Raw genomic sequence first — 20,150 nt, forward strand, 5'->3', positions numbered from 1 at the left:
CATTAACCCACAGTGCCACACCAGGGCTCCACCTTTTCTTGAGTCTCTTCTGTTGCAGTGTTGGCATGGTTTTGTAAAAACAGCACTTTGTGATCTTCTATTTGTTGTCAGGTGCCATCTTGTTGGTACTGACGCATAGCCACTCTCTGCATAACTGAATGAAACACTGCCCAGCCTTGCATCGCCCTCACAATCATTGCTACACCTGAGCCCGTTGCTGCCGTCACTGGGCCAATCCATCTCACTCAGGATCTTCTATCGAATCAGTCAATTCCACAATTCCAACATTTCCCTAGACATTGACTTTATGTTCATTAACCTACAGCCTTGTTCAAGTAGCTCCTTTGTGATCTTCAGATTCAAGAAGCTAAAGCTTCTTTTTTTTCTGGTCATCCAGTTGATGGTATAAAATGACATCTGTAAGGCCCTCTAACTTTGTTAAATTCTTCCAGAATCTGTTCCTTGGGTTTATTCTTTGGAATAGAGTCACACAAAGCCTATTGTTTGCAACAGAGATGCAGACACCAAAATGCTTTCCAGAATAAATTTGATTTATAATTTTATTGTGAATTGAATGAAGATTTACAGAGCAGATCATCAATTTTACCTGCAACACATCATATACTTTGCATCATTACACTGACTGCAATCCCCTCCATGTACCAACAGTTAAGTCTTTATCTTTATTTACTTTAGCTGTTGCATGCTTCCCTTTTGCTGTATTATTGCCTGCCTTGTCACCCATCCTACCCCATTTCTCTCCCCTGTAACAATCACGGATTATTTATCAAGAACACATTTTAACTTTTTACAACATTGGTCTCATACAGTATTTGGCCTTTTGTGATTTACTAATTTCACTCAGGATAATGTCCTCCAGCTTCATCCATGCTGTGAGGTGTTTCATAGATTCACCGTTCTTCAACGTTTCATAGTATTCCATTGTGTGTATGGACCAGGGTTTAACGATTCTGTTGATGGGCATTTAGACTGTCTCCATCTTTTTGAAAGATGTTTACCTTTATTGACTACGTAAAGGCTTTCGATTGTGTGGGTCATGGGAACACTGAATGGTTTAATATTAAGAAAGGTGTGCGACAGGGATGTATTCTTTCTCCATACTTATTCAACCTGTATGCTGAGCAAATAATACGAGAAGCTGGGTTCTATGAAGAAAAACATGGCATCAGGATTGGAGGAAGACTCATTAACAACCTGCCACATGCAGATGATATAACCTTGCATGCTGAAAGGGAAGAGGACTTAAAAAATATTTACTGATGAAAATCAAAGACCACAGCCTTCAGTATGGATTGCATCTCAGTCTAAAAAAAAATCCTCACCACTGGACCAATAAACAACATTCTTATCAATGGAGAAAAGATTGCAGTTTTTTTCTTGGATTAACTATCAACATTCATGGAAGCAGCAGTCAAGAAATCAAATGGCGTATTGCATTAGGCAAATTTTCTGCACAAAACCTTTTTAAAGTGTTGAAATGCAAAGATGTCAGCTTGAGGACTAAGGTGCACCTGACCCAAGCCATGGTATTTTCAATAACCTCACATGTATGTGAAAGCTGAACAGTGAATAAGGAAGATCGTAGAAGAACTGATGCATTTGAGTTACGGTTTTGGAGAATATTAAAAGTGCTATGGGCTGCCAAAAGAACAAAGAGATCTGTGTTGGAAGAAGTGTAGCCAGAGTGCTCCTTGGAGGCCAGGATGGCCAGACTGTCTCTCACACTTCAGACATAATGTCAGGAGGGACCAGTCACTGGAGAAGGATATCATGTTTGGTAAGGTGGAGGGCCAGAGAAAGATGCTCAGTGGGATGGACTGGCAAAGTGACAGCATCAATGGGCTCAAACGTGGCAACAATTGTGAGGTTGGCCCAGGACCGGGCAGTGTTTCGTTCTGTTGTGCATACCAACTCGATGGCACCTAACAACAACAACTTAGAGCTAGCATATTGAAGAGTCCTGCTCTTTTGTCCATTCTGCTGATTCTCCAATCTGTTTACATCCAGTGTAATTATCAATAAGTATGAATCGATTGTTGTCATTTTGCTGTTTTCTTGTGGTGCTACTGGTTTCTTTGTTTCATGTACTTTCCTGCACTGAGTTCATTTTGGTTATCAGATTCAAAACAACTGGAAACAGTCCATTTCAGCTCACCAATGCTTGGATATCAATGTTTATGCATTCCATTTCATTTTTTACAACTTCCAATTTTTTTAGATTCATACTTCGTACGCTCTGTTTTGAATATTAATGGAGATTTATAGCTGATTCTCCTTATTTTGGGTTGTGCCCCATCAGCAAAAGAAGATCTCGAAAGCTTTACTCCATTCATGTCATCAGAATGAACTCCACTTTAAGGAGGCAGCTCTGTCCCAGTTGTATTTAGTGTCTCTTATTTTCTTGCACGACATCTGACAATATTCTGGTGCTTTTCATTGAATAATGTTTCAATATTCAATATTTTGGTGCTGACAGTCACTAAATATTCAAAAGTTGTCCATCTCTCCTTCTTCCTAGTCTGGAAGCTCATCTGAAACCTGTCTACTATGGGTACGGGTGATCCTGCTGGGATTTAAAATACCAGTGGTAGAGCTTCCCGAATCTCAGCATCACAAAAGCCACCACAGTGCAGCAAACTGACAGATGAATGGTGGCTCATGGAAGCAGCAGTCAAGTCAATAAATCAAACTGACATAGTGCATTAGGCAAATCTGCTGGACAAGACTTCTTTAAACTGTTAAGAGCAAAGATGTCAGTTTAAGGACTGAGGTGTGCTTGACCCAATCCATGGTATTCTCCAAAGCCTCAGATGGTTGCTTGTAGCCATTCCCTAATATTTCCACAGTATATTAGTCTCCTGCAACTTCTTTCTGTCCTACGTTTACTGAGAACATTCAGCCATCGCTTGAGATGTGCAATGCAGTTGAGATTAGACCTGGCATTAAATACCAGAACTGCACTTCCTTTGAAGTGACTGCTAAACTGGGAAGCAGCCCAGCAGTAAACAGTGTTTGACTATCAGGTTTACAGGGAAAAGGTAGGAGAAACCTAGGGATTTGGACTTTCATTGTTTGCTTAAGTGCAAGGATTTCTTAGAAGACGTCAAGGCGTTTTTTAAAAGCTCTGTTTCTCTTGCTGTATTTTCAAATAATAAACAGCATATGTATACACTTCTACTACTCATAATGCTTTATTTTTACTTTGTACAAAATACAAAAAATGCAACTTTGAAGAGTACAGACCAGGCACACTGCACAACAGCAAACCTTGTCTAGCAAGACATTAGTTTTGTTTTTATTTTTGAACTTTTTATTGTGAATTGGGTGAAGGTTGACAGAGCAGATCATCAGTTTACTTACATTCAATAATTCATACACATTAGTTTTTTAAACTTTATTTTAGTGGATATATGCATATATAAAATACCAACGACAACAGAAAACACACAAAGAGGTGAGAGATTCAGCTATTTCTACCTCCAAAAATAAGACTTGCTATCATGACTTTGGATGGGGCAAAAAAAAAAAAAAAAATTAAGAAAGCAAATAATATATTTTTCCGTAAAGAAGTCAAAGCTACCATAAGATGTCTTTTTTTTTTTTTTCCTGTCACACTGATTAAATTTCTTCTGAAAAGCCACATAAAAAGACAAAACAAAACAAAAATCCTGAACTGGACAGTGAAAACTCAAGATGTTGTTAACCTAGGTAATCATTCAGTAGTTTAAAGACTCTTGGAGACATTGTGAAGCCTTTATCTGTTCATTTCTTAGGAGCGTGTCCCAGGCATCCTGCTCATCCTTCCCTCAACACCACGTCCCAGGACAGAAATGCTGGTGTCCCCAGAATCTCTGTTGCTATGAACTAGTTTTGAAAAAGGAGGCAACGTACAAAAATATTTAACATAACTATGAGAGATGTAAAAGAGGAGTCTTTTCTTCATAGCAAAGTGGTCTTTGCTTTGTCGGGTTTCTTACATATTTTCTTCAAGGTTTGTTTATCTGTCCCATGAATAAGAGAGCACCTACAGAATTAAACAGAAAGAATGTGTAACTCTAAGAGCATAACCCTTAAAATAAAATGGGAGGTTATTATATTTAATGGGAAGCCCTGAATCATAAGATCCTTGGTAGCACTGTAGGATAAGCACTAGACTGGTATCCATACAAGGTGGGTAGTACAAACCCACAGGTTGCTCTGCAGGAAAAAGACGAGGCCTTGGAAGCCCTAACCAGGGTGGTGGCTATGAGTTGGAATTGACTAGTGTTCTCACGTGTTGCTGTCCGACGGACTTCTCTGCAGTGACAGAAACTGTGTACCTGGGCCGTCCAGTTTGCTAGCCACTAGTAGAGCACTGCTATGGTGCTCTAGGATAAGGTCTCTACTGCTGACCACAAGATCGGTGGTTCAAACCTACCAGCCACTCCTTGGAAACACTGTTCAGGGTCGCTATGAGTTGGAATCATTTAACAACTACAGTCACATGTGAAAAGGATCCCCAGTGGCGCAGTGGTTAAAATGCTTGGCTGTTAACTGAAAGTCAGCAGTTTGAACTTGCAGCCACTCTAAGGGATAAAGGTGTGGCCGTATCCTTCCATGAAGATTTACGCCTTAGAAACCTCATGGGACTGTTCTAGTCTGTCCTATACGGTGGCTGTAAGTCCAAATCGACTCAATGGCAATAGATTTTGTCTTGTTTTCTTAAGTGACAGATGAACAAGCACTGGTGAAACAATGGTTAAGCACTTGGCTGCAAAACCAATGGTTGGTAGTTCAAACCCACACAGCTGCAACTCGGAAGAAAGACCTGGGGGTCTAGTTCCATCAAAGATCACAGCCTAGGAAACCCTATGGGGCAGTTCTACTTTGTCACATGGGATCACTCTAAGTTGAAAATGACCCCGTAGCACTTAACAACAACGAAGTCAAATGTGGCTACTGAGTTCTTGAAATGTGTCTAGTATGACGGAGAAACGAATTTTAAATTACATTTCATTTTACTTAACTAAAATTTAAAGTGAAACAGCCACATGGGACTAGTGGCTTTTGTGTTGAACTTTCCAGCTCTGGCCCGTGCCATTTCATGATGACATTAAAGTCACAATGAGATAAAGGAGTAAGGAACGATCTTACTCACAGAATTTGAAAAAAAATAAAAACAAAACAGTAAAACCTAAATGCATCAAGGAGCTGCCCTGAAACTTGGATAACCTTATTTATTCTTCATCAGTGTACAAGGAAGTAAGAACTATTGGTTATGCTCATGTCAAAGACGAAGCTGAGGGACGGAGCCAGGCAGGCTCAAGCCCATGATTCAGAGAGTCAAGATCTACTGAATGAACAATTTCCAGGTTAAAATAATAGAGCAGCGTTACAAAGACTGAGACATGTAGTTACTTGCAGAGTTTAACCACTGTACTTACAAAAATATGGAAAAAACAGCGTTTCCAAAGGGCTGTGAATCTACCTGTTATTTGGTGTTAAGTACCACTGAGTCGGTTTTGACTCAGAGCGATTCTGTATAGGGTTTCCGAGGAGCAGCTGGTTGACTTCGAACTGCTGACCTTCAGATTGGCAATCCAGTGTTTTTCCTACAGCACCACACCAGGACTTCCTACATAGGCTAACTACAACTGAAAACTCAGAACATAAAACCCTATCAGTGTTTAAAAGATTCCCTGAGAGTCTGCAAATGCAGTCTTGGTTTTCCTATCTCTTTCAGATGCTTGGTTATCAAAACTATCCCCTGAGGTCTTCTACAAACCAAACAATAGTTCAGCTTAAACTTAGGGACACTGAGCTTCTGCTAATGTGGAAGGAACATCTCAGAAAAGGAAGGTTAAAATTGCACAACTTGGAGAATACAGTCAGCATTACTGAGCTGGGCAAGTAGAACAGTTGAACTGGTGTATGTTTTCAACAACAAAAACAACAAAAGATAGGTGATTTTATTATTCAGTGTTGCAACTGTGGACATAGGGAGATGAATTAAGACCAATGTTGTTGGATAAAATTCGAATTTAGCCTTTCTGGATTTTAACCACTACTAAAATTAGAAGGGGATTGCACTTACCTGTAGGGTTATGTCGGATGAAAAATAGAAAAGGTCTGTCTACTATAAACCATGGCGGTGAAGACCGTGCAATCAGAATGGCGGCTATGGGAAGAAAGGAATGGGAGTTACCCACATGGCCTGCTCGAGCACCTGGATCAATGGACGCTGAAAGGCTGAGGTTTCTGGCTCCATGAATCTCGGCCCCAAGGAGAAGCCATGCTACAAACAGGCTCAGTGGACACCATGTCTTGAGCACCCACCACAAGCGAGGCCCTTCACATTTACTGTCTTGTTTATTCTACACAAGCTCTATCTTTGTTACTTACCCTTCATATGATTTTCATGAGGGATAAACGTCATGAACTATGTCATAGTGTTAGCCACATAACTAACGCCCAATGCATGTTCACCACAATTATTAGCTAGCTGTAGTTTTTATTCACACCACTGGTCTTGGTGATGAGGGCCCTTAGTCTTTCTAGACTTATCCATGACTTCTTGTATACCAAGCCCCAGTTTAGTTTTCAACTCGGCTCTTCTTCTACTTTGCGTATCTTAGGACCTCACCTAGCTTTCTTTTGCTCTGACCATGAAGATCATTCATCTGGGACCTACCACCTTATATTGCTGTCCAACTCATCAGGTGTGGACATCTGAGCCCTGAAGCAAACGTCTTCTGGCTCCTGGGTCTCAGAAATGCCTACTCAGTCATGTTTACTGATGGTGACTTCCACTTAACAAGCCTGTGATAGTTATAGTGAACCACATGGTACATTCAGTAAACACAATCAGCTGCTAACTAAAAGGCTGACAGAGTCTACCCAGAAGCACCTCAGAAGAAACGCTTGTGATATAGTTCTGAAAAATCAGCCAGTAGAAATGCTGTGGAGCACAGTTCTACTCTGACACACTGAGGTCGCCATGACTCAGAGTCCACTTGCTGGCAACTGGAGGAGGTCCTGCACAAAGGGAGGTATGTGGTGTGCCCTCCCTGGATAACTACCATAAGCCTGCAGAAAGTGCCCCCCAGAAAGCACTGAGGACTTGGTCTTGATGTTACAAAGGAACCATGCAGCTATGGCAAGATTAGCGTGTGAGTTAGGCTTCATGGGTGTGCGACCTGGGCAGGGGCACAGGGCCTCACACTTGTGGAACCACTCCCTGGGCGTAGTGCCCTGTTCTTGCCATCTTGAAATGCCTACTAATGTTTCAACAAGAGACTCTGCATTTCATTTTCTACTGCTGTTGTTGTGAGGTGTCACCCAGTTGGTTCCAACTCCTGGCAACCTTTTGAACAACAGAAGGAAACACTGCCAGGTCCTACGCCCGCCTCACACTCATTGTTACATTTGATCATGGTATGTCCTAATAGTTATACCAGTTGGCAAATTTGGTCACTATCTTTAGGCAAAAACTTGATGTTGCTTATATATGCCTAGAAAAGCAAGAAGGCATCTTAAGTAGCCAAGCCCTTTGTTCTGTGTCTTTGTTTTACTGAAAGAAGAAATGTTTATTCAGGAAAGGTAATAACGTGACTATTGTGAGTATAAGTGCACCTTTTAATGATCAAAATATCATCAATCCAGCTGCAGATGTAGCTAAGAGAGACACTTTATGAGCCTATGGCTTTCAGTCAAATCTATTTATCCCATCTCATGGGTTGTTAGGGGGCAGAAAAACAACTTACGATGGCTCTAGTAGCTTTTCCCATTGATGAAAAAGCACGTGTGCGTGTTTAATTATCAAGGAAGGCTGCTAGCAGTTCTGTTGTAATTCAGTAGCTGCTTGGTAATGCTTCTCTTTGTCCTGTAGAAACCTAATTTTATTATTTTGTGCTTCAATCTGAAAATGGTTTTGTTCTTTTTTTCTTACCAATAAGAAGCCAAAATGTGCTATACACTCCCAGAGCAGGAATTAATAAACCACTATTTTCTTGTGAAACTTGGAACATAGTTGCACCCTTTCATCTGCTATCTGTGACTAATGTTCCTGCTCCCATGGTCAACTTCAGAAGGTAGGACACAGACCCTATGACCCACAGAGCCACAATGATGTACTTCCTACTAGTCCTGGAGAGAAACAGTTTGCTGACTCCTGTCCTAAGGGAAGTGCTTTTCTTTAATGAAACAGAATCTAAGTTCCATGTGGGTGGGCCCTGAGTCACTTTGTGGGCCCAAGGGCCCCACAGTGCTTTCCTGACATGGGGCTCAGTACTTAGTTCCTAGGTGGCACAAATGATAAAGCGTTTGCCTACTAGCTGAAAGGCTGGTGGTTCTGACCCACCAGAGGTGCCTTAGAACGCGATTTGCTTCCCCAAAGTCATAGTCTTGTAGACCCCAGGGAACAGTTGTGCTCCGCACACAGATCTCCATAAGTTGGATTCATCTCAACATCAACTACCAACAGCACGGTATTCACTAACCTGATGAAGAAGTGGGGTACCTGTGCTTGCCCACCCTGGACCCCATCCAGCTGCAGAGCCCCGTGCTTACTTGTTGCTGACGAAGCTTTGGTGCCATCTTCACTGACTTCAATTTTTGTTTTTTGCAAGATGTGAGAAACATGAAGGTTTTCTGACCCTGTTTCCGGAAAATAAAAAGAAATCAATAAAACCAGTGTTTGATGTCCCTGCGGGTTGTTAGATTTTCTATTTAAAACACAAAGAATGGTTTTTTGAAACCTAACTCTAGAAAAAGCTAAGTGCACTGGCAAAAGAAGAGCTACACTACCAGATATGTTCTACTTGCTTTGCCAAGGAAGAGTTTGAATCAGACAAATTTGAATTTCTAATGTGTCACATACACCAGCATGGACATGACATAATATAAATCTCGGCAGAGTGCATATCTGCTGTCGCTATGTGGAAAAAGACGAAGAGAGGTTGCTCTCCAATTCGGAAGTAATTTTCAGGTAACAGAGATCATATGTGAGATGTTTTCTTTCCCTGTGGAGAGTGGTATGGGTCTCACATGAAATGTACGTGTGAAATGTAAGAAGGCATGCATGGGTTATGCTCACTTAAATAACCAAGGACCAGCAGCATCATTGGGTCATATATAAAACTAAACCTGGGACAATTTGAGTACAACTCATTCCTATTTCTCACTTTTTCTTGCTGAACAAATCAGACTCCATTTCTAACATTTTCTTCAAGTTTAAGAGTAAGTTCTAAGTGGAGCATACTTGTGATTTTTGCAAAGTTTGCCTTTAATGGATCAAACATCTCAGTAATGCCAAGAGCTTTCAGTGGCTCCTTCAGATCTGTTTGTGCTACAGCTGTGAACCTAGGAAGAAAGCAGAAAATACATACTATCAATGATGGAGAACGGCATAGTGCTGGTATAAAAACGTTTACAAAACTGCCTTTTTTTTTTTTTTTTAATATGCTCTGAATGTTAATCTAAATGGCATTGCACATTTTAATCTCAAGAATAAACCACCAAGTAAATAAATAGCATCCTATCTCTCAAAAACACTTCTTTTTTGTTAACTACCATCAAGTTGGTACAGATTCACAATGACCCTATACACAAAAGAACGAAACACTGTCTGGTCCTGGCCAACCTCACAATCACTGCTACGTTTGAGCCCACTAATGCTGTCACTGTATCAATCCACTTCATTGGCAGTCTTCCTCTTGTTCTCTGACCCTCCAATTTATCAAACATAGTATCCTTCTCTAGGGATTGGTCCTTCACGATAATATGTTCAAAGTATGAGAGATGAAGCCTGCCCATCCTGGCTTCCAAGGAGCATCCTGGCTGTACATTTTCCAACACAGAATGGTTTGTTCTTTTAGCAGTCCATGGTACTTTTCATATTCTTCTCCAACACCATAATTCAAATGCATCAATTCTTCTACAATCTTCCTTATTCACTGTCCAACTTTCACATGCATATGAAGTTATTGGAAATACCATGGATTGGGTCAAGCGCACCTTAGTCCTAAAACTGACATCTTTGATCTTGAACATCTTAAAGAGGTCTTGTGCAGCAGACTTGCCAAATGCAATACATCATTTGATCTCTTGACTGCTGCTTCCATGAGTGTTGATAGTTGAACCAAGAAGAATGAAGTCCCTGACAACTTCAATCTTTTCTTCATTTATATGGATGTTGTTTATTCATCCAATGTTGAGGATTTTTGTTTTCTTTACATTGAGGTGCAACCCATACTGAAGGGTGTGGGGTTTGATCTTCATCAGTATTTCGGTCCTCTTTGCTTTCAGCAAGCAACGTTTTTTGTCTTCTTGTTGATCTTTTCCTGCATCATGTTCTTTATTTCATCACACGACACTTGTGGTCTTTGTGTCTAAAGCATCAATTTTGTTCTTCAGATGATCTCTAAATTCAGGTGGGATATGTACATGGTCATATTCTAGTTTTTTTCAGCTTAAGCCTGAATTTGAGCAAGTGATGGTCTGTTCCAGTGTGTCCCTGGCCTTGTCTTAGCTGATGATATGGAGGTTTTCTACCATCGCTTTCAACATATACTGTCAATTTTATTTCTGTGTATTCCATCTAGTGACTTCCATGTGTATAATCGTTTTTTTATGCTGTTTAAAAGAGGTGTTTGCAATGAACAAGTTGTTGGTCTTGAAAAATTCTATCATCTGATATCTAGCATAGTTTCTATCACCAAGGCCATATTTTCCAACTACTGATCCTTCCTCTTTGTTTCCAACCTTTGCATTCCAATCACCAGTAATTATCAACATATCTTAACTGCATATTTGATAGATTTCGGACTGAAAAAGTTGGTAAAATTCTTGAATTTCATCATTATTGGCTTTAGTGGTTGGTGTAAATTTGCATAGTAGTGATATTGACCGTCAGAAGATGTTTGATCAAACCTTACCTCATCCTACAGAAGAGCAACAAGAGGGGTGAACAGATGGGTTACAAGGGCAAGTGCCTGTCTTTACCCACCAGTGCCTACAATGTCACCAGCTTGTTCATTTACACCGAGCACTGCCTACTTGAAGACTTACTTTAACATACAGAAATGATTTTGGATGGATTACGAATATTTATATGAATGTAGCTTAAATAGTTAATGTGTTTGGTTGCTGACACGAAGGTTAGAGATTTGAGTCTACACAGATGCATCTTGAAGGAAGACCTTGTGGCCGACTTTTGAAAGGTCACAGCCATTGGAGGATCACAGTCATTGGAAGATCACGGTCACTGGAAGATCACGGCCATTGAAAGATCACGGTCACTGAAAGATCACGGTCATTGAAAAATCACACAAGGGGCTTCCAGGAGTCAGAACTGACTGGGCTATTAGGAATGTAGTCTGATCACTTACACCTCAGTGACAGGAAAATCAAAAGCTACAAGAACTGAAAGATACCTCCCTCACTACCACGGGCTGGGTAGTTACAAAGCTCTGGCCACTGGGAGAACAGTTATGCTGAAACACTCATGGTGGTGGTGGTGGGCCGTGGAGTCGGTTCCGACTCATAGTGACCATGCACAGGGTTTTCAGAGCTGTATATCTTTATGGGAGCTGAAAGCCTCATCTTTATCCTGTGGAACCTCTGGTAGTTTTGAACTACTGACCTTGAGGCTAGCAACCTGACTTGTAACCACTATGCTACCAGAGCTCCTTGAACCACTCATAGAAAGCCTCAATGTTCATTGCTTGCTTCACTCGCTTGACAGCCATTCTCTGACCTGCTCTAAATGTCAGACTCAGGCAGAATCTGGAATTACATTTCCTTTTGTCTTAAGTCATAACATCTCAAACTCCATTGATATCGTACTTTGGGGAGTAATAGAAAACTTTCCTACATACTAAGAAACCTACCAGGGTGGGTTCAAAATATTTCCCTATTAAGTACTTTTGGGCCTTGGTTTCCAGAAACATCTAGCTGGAACTTAAGAAGTCCCTAACATTTAGCCCTGTATGTGGCACTGTAGGATAAGCACTGGAGTATTTACCATAAGATTGGCAGTTCAAATCTGCCAGCTGCTTCTCAAAAACCCTATTGAGGGTTGTTATGAGTTGGAACTGACTCGATGGTACTTAACAACGTAGAAAATCAGGGAGTGTTAATAACTTTACTTTGACCATGGCATTGATGTTATGCAACTGTTGTTCTTTTGAATACAATGCGTTAGGTGAAAATCCCTCACAGCAGAGTTAGAAGGAACTTGGGGTCATTTACATTTCATAGCCCAAGAATCCTCTTCTTTCCCATCATAACCATCCAGCCACACAGAAGGCATAGGAAGTGGATACAGAAGCAGCAGGTACTGTAACCATGCAACGTCTGCAGAGTGAAAGAGACTTTGTGACGTGCCATTTTAGTATTATTATTTTTCTGTTTTGTATAATTTATTTCTCAAGTTTATTTCTTCATTGCCTGTAAAAGATAGTGTAGCTCCAGTATCTCTGATTTGAAGTCCTTGGGGCCACATGTTTTAGAAGTGACAGTTGGATTCAAGAAGGTGATCTGATATACATGCTATGTATTACATAATGTAACCAGCAGAATGCAAGGCTCCCATATACAATCAAACACACTAAGTGGGACAAATGAAAACTATGGACAATATTAATAAAGGTCAGGTCAAAGCTTTTCAGATATTTGGAATTATGATCAGGGAGCATGGACCACCCTCACAGGGATGGATCATATTTTAGTGACAGGTCTCTTATTTGACACAATCTATATCGGTTGATCTGTGTTGGAAGAAGCACAGCCAGAGTGCTCCTTGGAGGCCAGGATAGCCAAACTTAGCCTCTCATACTTTGGACATATTGTCAGGAGGGACCAGTCACTGGAGAAGGATATCATGTTTGGTAAGGTGGAGGGTCAGAGGAAAAGAGGAAGACCCCAACAAGATGGATTGGCCAAGTGGTAGCATGAAAGGGCTGAAGTGTGGCATCAATTGTGAGGTTAGCTTAGGACCAGACAGTGTTTCATTCTGTTGTGTATGGGGTCACTATGAGTTGGTACTGACTCGATGGCACCTAACAACAGCAACAACAACAATACTGGTTGACAGACCCATGTTTTGTTCCTTTGGGAAAAGGGTACTTACTTGGGCAGGACCACTTGCACCCTCTTGGGCACCATGATGTTCATCCAGTTGTCTATGGTCTTGGTGCTGATGTAGGGAATGATGGCGGACAGCGGGGTGGAGCTCTCGGTAGGCAGTGCAATCAGCATGCTGATGCTCTCCCCATGGTAGGGAAGCTCGATGAAGTTGTACCACAAATCGTTGGAGGTGCTGGTGGACCCTAGAGAAATCAGAGGCAGGATCAGTGTGTCCTCAGTGATTTATGGAAGTGGCATTAACAGCTGCTGGTCACCAGACAGCTTCAGAGGGAAGAGAACAACTCAGTTTGAAAAGTCGTCTTCTGCAAAGATAGTTTCCTTGGAGTATAAAAGTTAAAGGGAACAGAAGTAAATGCTGTTACAGACACAGTGCTTCAATAACAATGAGCTACCAGTAGATACACGTATAGACACTGTTGTTAAGTGCTGTTGAGTTGGTTCTGTCTCATAGCAACCCTGTATAGAGTTTGTGAGAAGCGGCTGGTGGGTTTGAACTTCCAACCTTGTGGTTAGCAGACCAGCCCTGATCTTACAGCACCATGCCAGGGCTAGATCACAGGCTGAAAGAGTGCTGGATCGAGAGTAGAGGCATGTCCGTAAATATATAAAGGGTTGACAGAGGATATTTGCATGTGGGTATTTTTCTTTTTTGTGGGGTCATGAGACTTCTAGGGTCAGTGTACAGATGTGGATGCCATAGTCTTTCCAATTTTGGCACAGGCAGCAGCAAAGCTAGGCTGGGGGACTGAGCATGGGTGTCTGCCCCTGTGGCCACGTCCTAAGGCTTGAAGGTGTAGGGCAACAATATTTACCCCATATCTCCTTCCTTGGGCTGGGACTGCTGATTCCCCACTCCAGGCTCTTGGGGAAAGGGGGGCACAAGCAGAAGAAAGAGGAGGGACCCTTAAGGCCAGGCAGCAGTCACTCCCTCTTGACCAGGGAGCAACCTACAGAGAGGGAGTTTCAATCGCGTCCCATGCAAGTGAAAGGTGGACAAGGAAGAAGGACTACCGTAGAAGAATTAATGCGTTTGAGTTATGATCTTGGCAAAGAAAAATGAAAGTACAGTGGACTCTCACTGCCAGAAGAACAAACTTATGTATCTTGGAAGAAGTACAGCCAGATTGCTCCTGAGAATCAAGGATGGCAGATTTCATCTCTTACTCTTTGGACATGCTGTCAGGAGGAATGAGTCTCTGGAGAAGGATATCATGCACAGTATAGTGGAGGGTCAACGACAAAGAGGAAGAGCCCCAACAAGATGGACTAACACAGTGACAGCAACAAGGCTTAAACATAACGACTGTGAGATGGCGCAGAACTGACCAGTGCTTCACAAAAGATCAATATGAGTTGGTGGCGACTTGATGGCACCTAATAGTAACAATTCACCTTTGCTGCATATGAATGTGGTGGAACACACATGGGACAAAATTATGACAATTCTTAGACATTACCCAACACCTTGAGAGAACGACTGATTGGGCCTGGGGCCTCAGCACCACACTCTCTGGGGACAAACAGTCAATTGGCATAACATAAGCCACACGTTCAATGTTCTACAGCGTACTCTGGTAGCATAGTGGTTATGAATTGGGCTGCGAACTGTAAGGTCAGCAGTTCGAAACTACCAGCTGTCCCATGGGAGAAAGATGAGGCTTTCTGCTCCTGTAAAGAGTTATAACCTTGGAAACCCTATACACGGTCGTTATGAGTTGGAACCCACTCCACGGCACATAACCACCACCACTTTTGTAAGTAGTGACTAGGATCTTAAAAGCTTGTGAATGACCATCTAAGGTACTACTACTGGTCTCTCCCTGTGCAGAGGACAGATGAGTGATGAAAACTGGCATCAACTAATCCAGTGGACGAATGGACCACGTGAACACCAATCTCTACAACCTAGCTATCACTACCAACTGCTCTGAAAGCTCCTGGATAGAGTGGAGCAAAACTCAAAATCATTTAGCCCAGGACAAAAATTGGAAGGGTTGGGCAAGAAGGAGGAATGGAAACCAAAAACACAGGGAAGAAGTGGGCTGAGTGATGTTACACTGAAGAGTTTGCAATCATTGACATGAAACGAAACAAAGTGTATGGTCTGTGGAATGTAAAACTGATGATCTATCTGATCTGTAAGCCTTCACTCAATTCACAATAAACGGGGGGGAGGGGGGAGGAATATGAAGAAAAATTAGGTACAGTATGACATCATGGTGGATTTCTGAGATGTTTTATTGAACACTTCAAACTTTCGAAAATGAAATTTGTGAGCGTGGTGAAGTAACCTGATGTCCTTGGTGCCTCTCTGGATGTAGAAAGGAGAAATCAGGGATATTCAAAGTATGTAGGTCATAGGGTTGCTATGTGATTAAATAAGAAAATAAATATATATGGTACTTAAAATAGTGCCTGGCCCATTGTGCATGTCCAATAAGTGATAATTCTCCTTCTCTTCTTCCTCCGCTAAATGACCCCAAAGGACCAGAAAAAGACAGAGCGCTTCTTTCATGAAAATCACAAAAGAGAATTTCTTTCAGGATGACTTTCGATTTGCGTTTGAAACAGAAAACTTCAATGAGCTAAGTTCTCCACATATCCAGAGGGAGGCAAAAAAAGCAAAGGAGTGAAACAGAGACAGGATTTTCTTTGCATTTGTTACATAACAAATACTTGTAGCCACATGGTATGATAAAAATAGTCAGGCTATTAGAATATATGACCCGGCAGAATGACATTAGTTTCTCCTATTGGAAGAATGCTGTTGGCAATCCCCATGGGGTGCTCAGTGCATGCCCTGCCTTGCTGCCTTTACTGCATGACTGGGCATCAGCCCTATGACCTGCCTCAGCAGGAGATACTGGTGAACGTTTACTGACCTTGCCTTCCGTCCTGGGGCTACCTAAGAATCAAACATACAATGCTCTGCCTTAGCCCTGTGTAATCAAATGGTCTCAGCAGAAGCCACAAATCAAAGGGAAACTGAAAACAACAAAACTTCCTAATGAGCCGCTTGCTCCGTGGCAGACAGACCTGGTGATCTCCTTTGGTAAAGACTACAGTCTCTGGAGAAATTCTATTCTATCACATGCGGTCCCTCTGAATTGGCATTGACTTGATGGCACACACAACGACGACATGTCATCAAAAAAACATATTAAGTCCGTGGCCTTCCAGAGCTAATGTTTAAACTCAGAAATCCAGGAAGTAATTAATAAATGCCTGCCCCAGGGTATGAGCTAAGAGGGTGAAGGTGTTTAGTCACTTCTAGCAATGGTTCCTGTTCTGAAGGAATAAGGAGCTGGGTTAATAATCATGCATGGGGCTCTGTGTGAGGAGTGGAGATGCCTTCTACTTGTACCAGCTAATCTGTCCTTGTCTGAATATAACGATGAGTGTCAATCTCCTAAAAAATGAGTCACAACCACTAACCAGTTGCAGCCAGACACTCACAATCTGTTTGGAAATTGATTTCTCATTGGCCTTGCTTCTGATCACATAAGTCACTGGGATTCATCTGCGCACACTCCGTACGTGCCCATATGTCCTTGGTGGCTTGAGGAGGTGGGAGATGAGCTAACACCATTCCTCTCTGTCCACCTAGCCACTGAAGGACTGCTTTCACAGCATCCTTTTAAAGCTGAGACTAAAAACACGAGATCTGGATTCAAATCTTGGCTTTGGGTCACTCTAAATCTGGAGTTTGGGCAGTTCCTAAACTCCAAGTCTTAGTTTCTCTACTTCTACAGTGAGATCGAAGAAGCTCTGGTAGTGTTGTTGTTGTTGTTGTTATGTGCCGTGGAGTCGGTTCCGACTCATAGCGACCCTGTACAGGGATTCCGAGCTGTAAATTTTTATGGGAGCAGAATGCCTCATCTTTCTCCCACGGAGCAGCTGGTAGTTTCAAACTGCTGACCCTGAGGTAAACAGCCCAATTTGTAACCACTATGCTACCAGAGCTCCTTAGTGTAGTGGTTACAAATTGGACTGCGAACCTTAAGGTCAGCAGTTCGAAAATATCATCTGCTCCGCGGGAGAAAGATGAGGCATTCTGCTCCTGTAAAGATTTACAGACTTGGAAACCCTGTACAGGGTCGCTATGGGTTGGAACCAACTCAACGGCACTTAACAACAACAACAACAACAACAACAGTAGGATGGAGTCCTGCTATGGTGCTGTAGGATAAGCCTTGGACTGCTAACACAGATCGGCAGTTCAAACTCACCAGCCACTCCTCGGAAACACTATACAGGATCTCTATGAGCTTGAACTGACTCGACGGCAAACACTTGTGATGATGATGTTGTTGTTAAGTGCCTTAGAATCCGTGAAATAAGCAAGCAAAGAGCACAGCATGGAATCGAGTGCCTAGCAAACACTTTCATGTACCCATGAAAAGCAAGGAGCTTTGAGAGAAAAGTTTCAATTCTTGAATGGTACATTACTCCTCAAGGGTCTAAAGCAGGCTGCCTAGCTGGAACATAACAGCTCCCAAGCAGGAAGAGCCACAGAAGGAAAGAGCACTGGGGATCTCTGTCTTACTGTCCTTTTACAAGGACCTGCCCCAGGCTCACTATTCTTTAAAAAGTCTTAGTGGACGGAATATTCCTTACCAAGGATAAAGTCTCATGTTGAAACAAATGTGAGGCAGATCCATTCATTCTGAAAAGAAGGGATGAGCTAGAGGGGGGAAAGAAATGTTTTCTCTTAAGTGAATGGTGTTTCACAAAGTCATCCCGGAGAAATAGTGAGGAATCGACTTGTGGTACTTCAGACTGACTGGCTGTGGCTTTTCTATCCAATGTCTTCGTAATTCCCACCACGTGACTGGGTGTTGTTGTTGTTGTTATGTGCCGTGGAGTCGGTTCCGACTCACAGCAACCCTCTACAGGGTTTTCGAGGCTGTAAGTCTTTATGGGAGCAAAAAGCTTCATTTTCCTATGGGTTGGAACCTACTCTACAGCACATAACAACAACAACAACAAAACCGTGAGATTAGCAGCCCGATTTGTACTCCTTAGTGACTGGGTGGGACCATGCAAAACTGGGGTTGGTTAGTTTTGCCATCCAAGTAGGTTTAAAAGGAGCCATCTCAGAAGCAAGAATGAAAGATCCCAGGACCATCAAGAAGGAAGATCAGGAGTGGAGGGTGGGATCCCTACCTAGAAGGCCGAGGCGGTGGCATGGAGAGAGAGAGCAATCATGGGCTCTAGGGTCATGGACTGGGCCAGAGGCCAAGGGTCACATGGCTAAGAGGCTGAGAGGAAGAACAAGATGTGTCTGCAGTCTGACAGAGAAGAAGCGTTCCTGACTGAAGAACGGCTGCATCCTGAGCTGGCTTGCATCCTGAATTGTACCCTGTTCACTTCCCTAATAAACCCATAACTGTGAGTATTGTTACAAATTCTGTGTGGCCATTGCAGTGGATTATTGAGCCCAGATGTGAAGCAGAGGACTGTGGGAGGGGCAGTTGATGTCAGAATAGGGGAAAGAAGGGTGGAGGGTGGAATCATGCCTGACTTTTTGCATTATAGGAAACAGTCTTGGAATGATTTTGAGTTTGATTCTCTTTCCCCCTTATGAAGCCAGGGGAACTCAGACATGGTCACTACAAGGTTTAAGCACAAGTATAAAATACAGAAGAGAAGCTTTAGAACTTTCTGTACCTGGTGCTTTTGCTAGGGCCCAGCTTTTTTGAAACACCTCCTCAGTGCCTTGGTTCCCACTTCCCATTTTAGGAAGGAGGAAGTCAGGAGCTCTTGGAAATGTTAATAAACATACTTCTGTGCTTGTGGGAGCAGAGAGAATGTTTTAAATACTTACTATCAGGAAATCTTTACAGATGAAAGTCCCTCTAATCACTTTCTACTACAAGTAGCTTGATGTATTCATGATCTCTTAAGCAGCTGATCAGCCTGTACTTGAGTGGAAATTGAGATATATATAAAAGAAACGACAAATAAATGCCATTGTAGGAAGCCATAGATATTCCAAGGTGGAGTTGAAGGGGAAGAAGGTAAGGCTTAAGTGATGGGATGAGTGTTGAGCTAAAAGACACTGTGTGGAGAAGTAGGGGCGAGAGGGCAGTAATATACTAAGTCTGTGGAAGGAGAAGGAACCCTGGGACTGCAGTCATTAAGCACTTAGTTGCTAACCAACAGCTCAGTCTTTGAAACCCACTAGCCGCTCCGCAGTAGAAGGATGTGCCTATTTGATTCAGGAAATATTCCAGCCTGGCAGGGAACTAGGGACTTAACGGTCAACTACATAGAGCAATAAAATGGATATGAGGTAGGAGGGTCAGAGGAGAGATGTGAATTGAAAATATAAATCTGGGAATACTTTGATTCTTTCCAAACTAAAACAAGTCTCTAATGTCTTATTTTACAACCATTAAAAAAAATTCTTAACAACAACAGCTCAGCAATTCCTACGTAAAGGAAATTGGTTTTATAAGTACTGCTGTTGTTAAGTGTCATCTAGTCAGTTAGAACTCGTAGTGACCTGGTATAGGGTTTCCAAGGTTGTAAATCTTTAAGGGAGCGGAAAGCCTCATCTTTCTTCTGTGGAGTAAATGCAATATTCGAACTGCTGACCTTGTGGTTACAGCCCAGTTATCTATCTATCTATCTATCTATCTATCTATCTATCTATCTATCTATCATCTATCTATCTATCTATCTCAACAGGAGTCCTGGTGTGGTGCTGTGGGCTAATGCATCAGACTGCAAAGTCATTTGAACTGCAAGGTCAGTGGTTCAAGCTCACCAGGTGCTCCTTGGAAACCCTATACAGGATCGCTGAGTCGGAATCAAATCAATGGCACTTCACAATAACATGTATACCAACAACAAAAAATACGAACAGATATATATAGATATGTGGTTAATGAGCTGGGCTGAAAAGTCAGTTTGAACTGCAAGGTTGGCCATTCAAGCTCACCAGCCGCTCCTTGGAATCCCTATAGAGGGTCCTTATGGGTTGGAACTGACTCGATGGC

At 42.2% G+C, this 20,150-nt stretch overlaps 1 protein-coding gene across 2 annotated transcripts in view; it reads right to left on the reverse strand.

Moving 5' to 3' along the window:
- Window positions 1–3,835: 3,835 nt before the first annotated feature.
- SERPINE2 (serpin peptidase inhibitor, clade E (nexin, plasminogen activator inhibitor type 1), member 2) overlaps window positions 3,836–20,150 on the reverse strand; it is a 41,180-nt gene continuing 24,865 nt past the window's right edge. Inside the window, exons 4-8 of one of the 2 annotated variants that reach the window (XM_006861894.1) lie at window positions 13,130–13,328; window positions 9,260–9,360; window positions 8,569–8,655; window positions 6,095–6,178; window positions 3,836–4,045 (exon numbers count right to left, since the gene is read on the reverse strand). In XM_006861894.1, coding sequence (XP_006861956.1) covers window positions 4,008–4,045; window positions 6,095–6,178; window positions 8,569–8,655; window positions 9,260–9,360; window positions 13,130–13,328 — 509 coding nt within the window. In that variant the 3' untranslated portion in view covers window positions 3,836–4,007. Of the gene's footprint in view, window positions 4,046–6,094; window positions 6,179–8,568; window positions 8,661–9,259; window positions 9,361–13,129; window positions 13,329–20,150 lie in introns of both variants that reach the window. The other variant, XM_006861893.1, reaches the window with a different exon arrangement.

This window comes from Chrysochloris asiatica, unplaced genomic scaffold, assembly GCF_000296735.1.
Source record: "Chrysochloris asiatica unplaced genomic scaffold, ChrAsi1.0 scaffold00044, whole genome shotgun sequence".
Classification (NCBI taxonomy): domain Eukaryota; kingdom Metazoa; phylum Chordata; class Mammalia; order Afrosoricida; family Chrysochloridae; genus Chrysochloris; species Chrysochloris asiatica.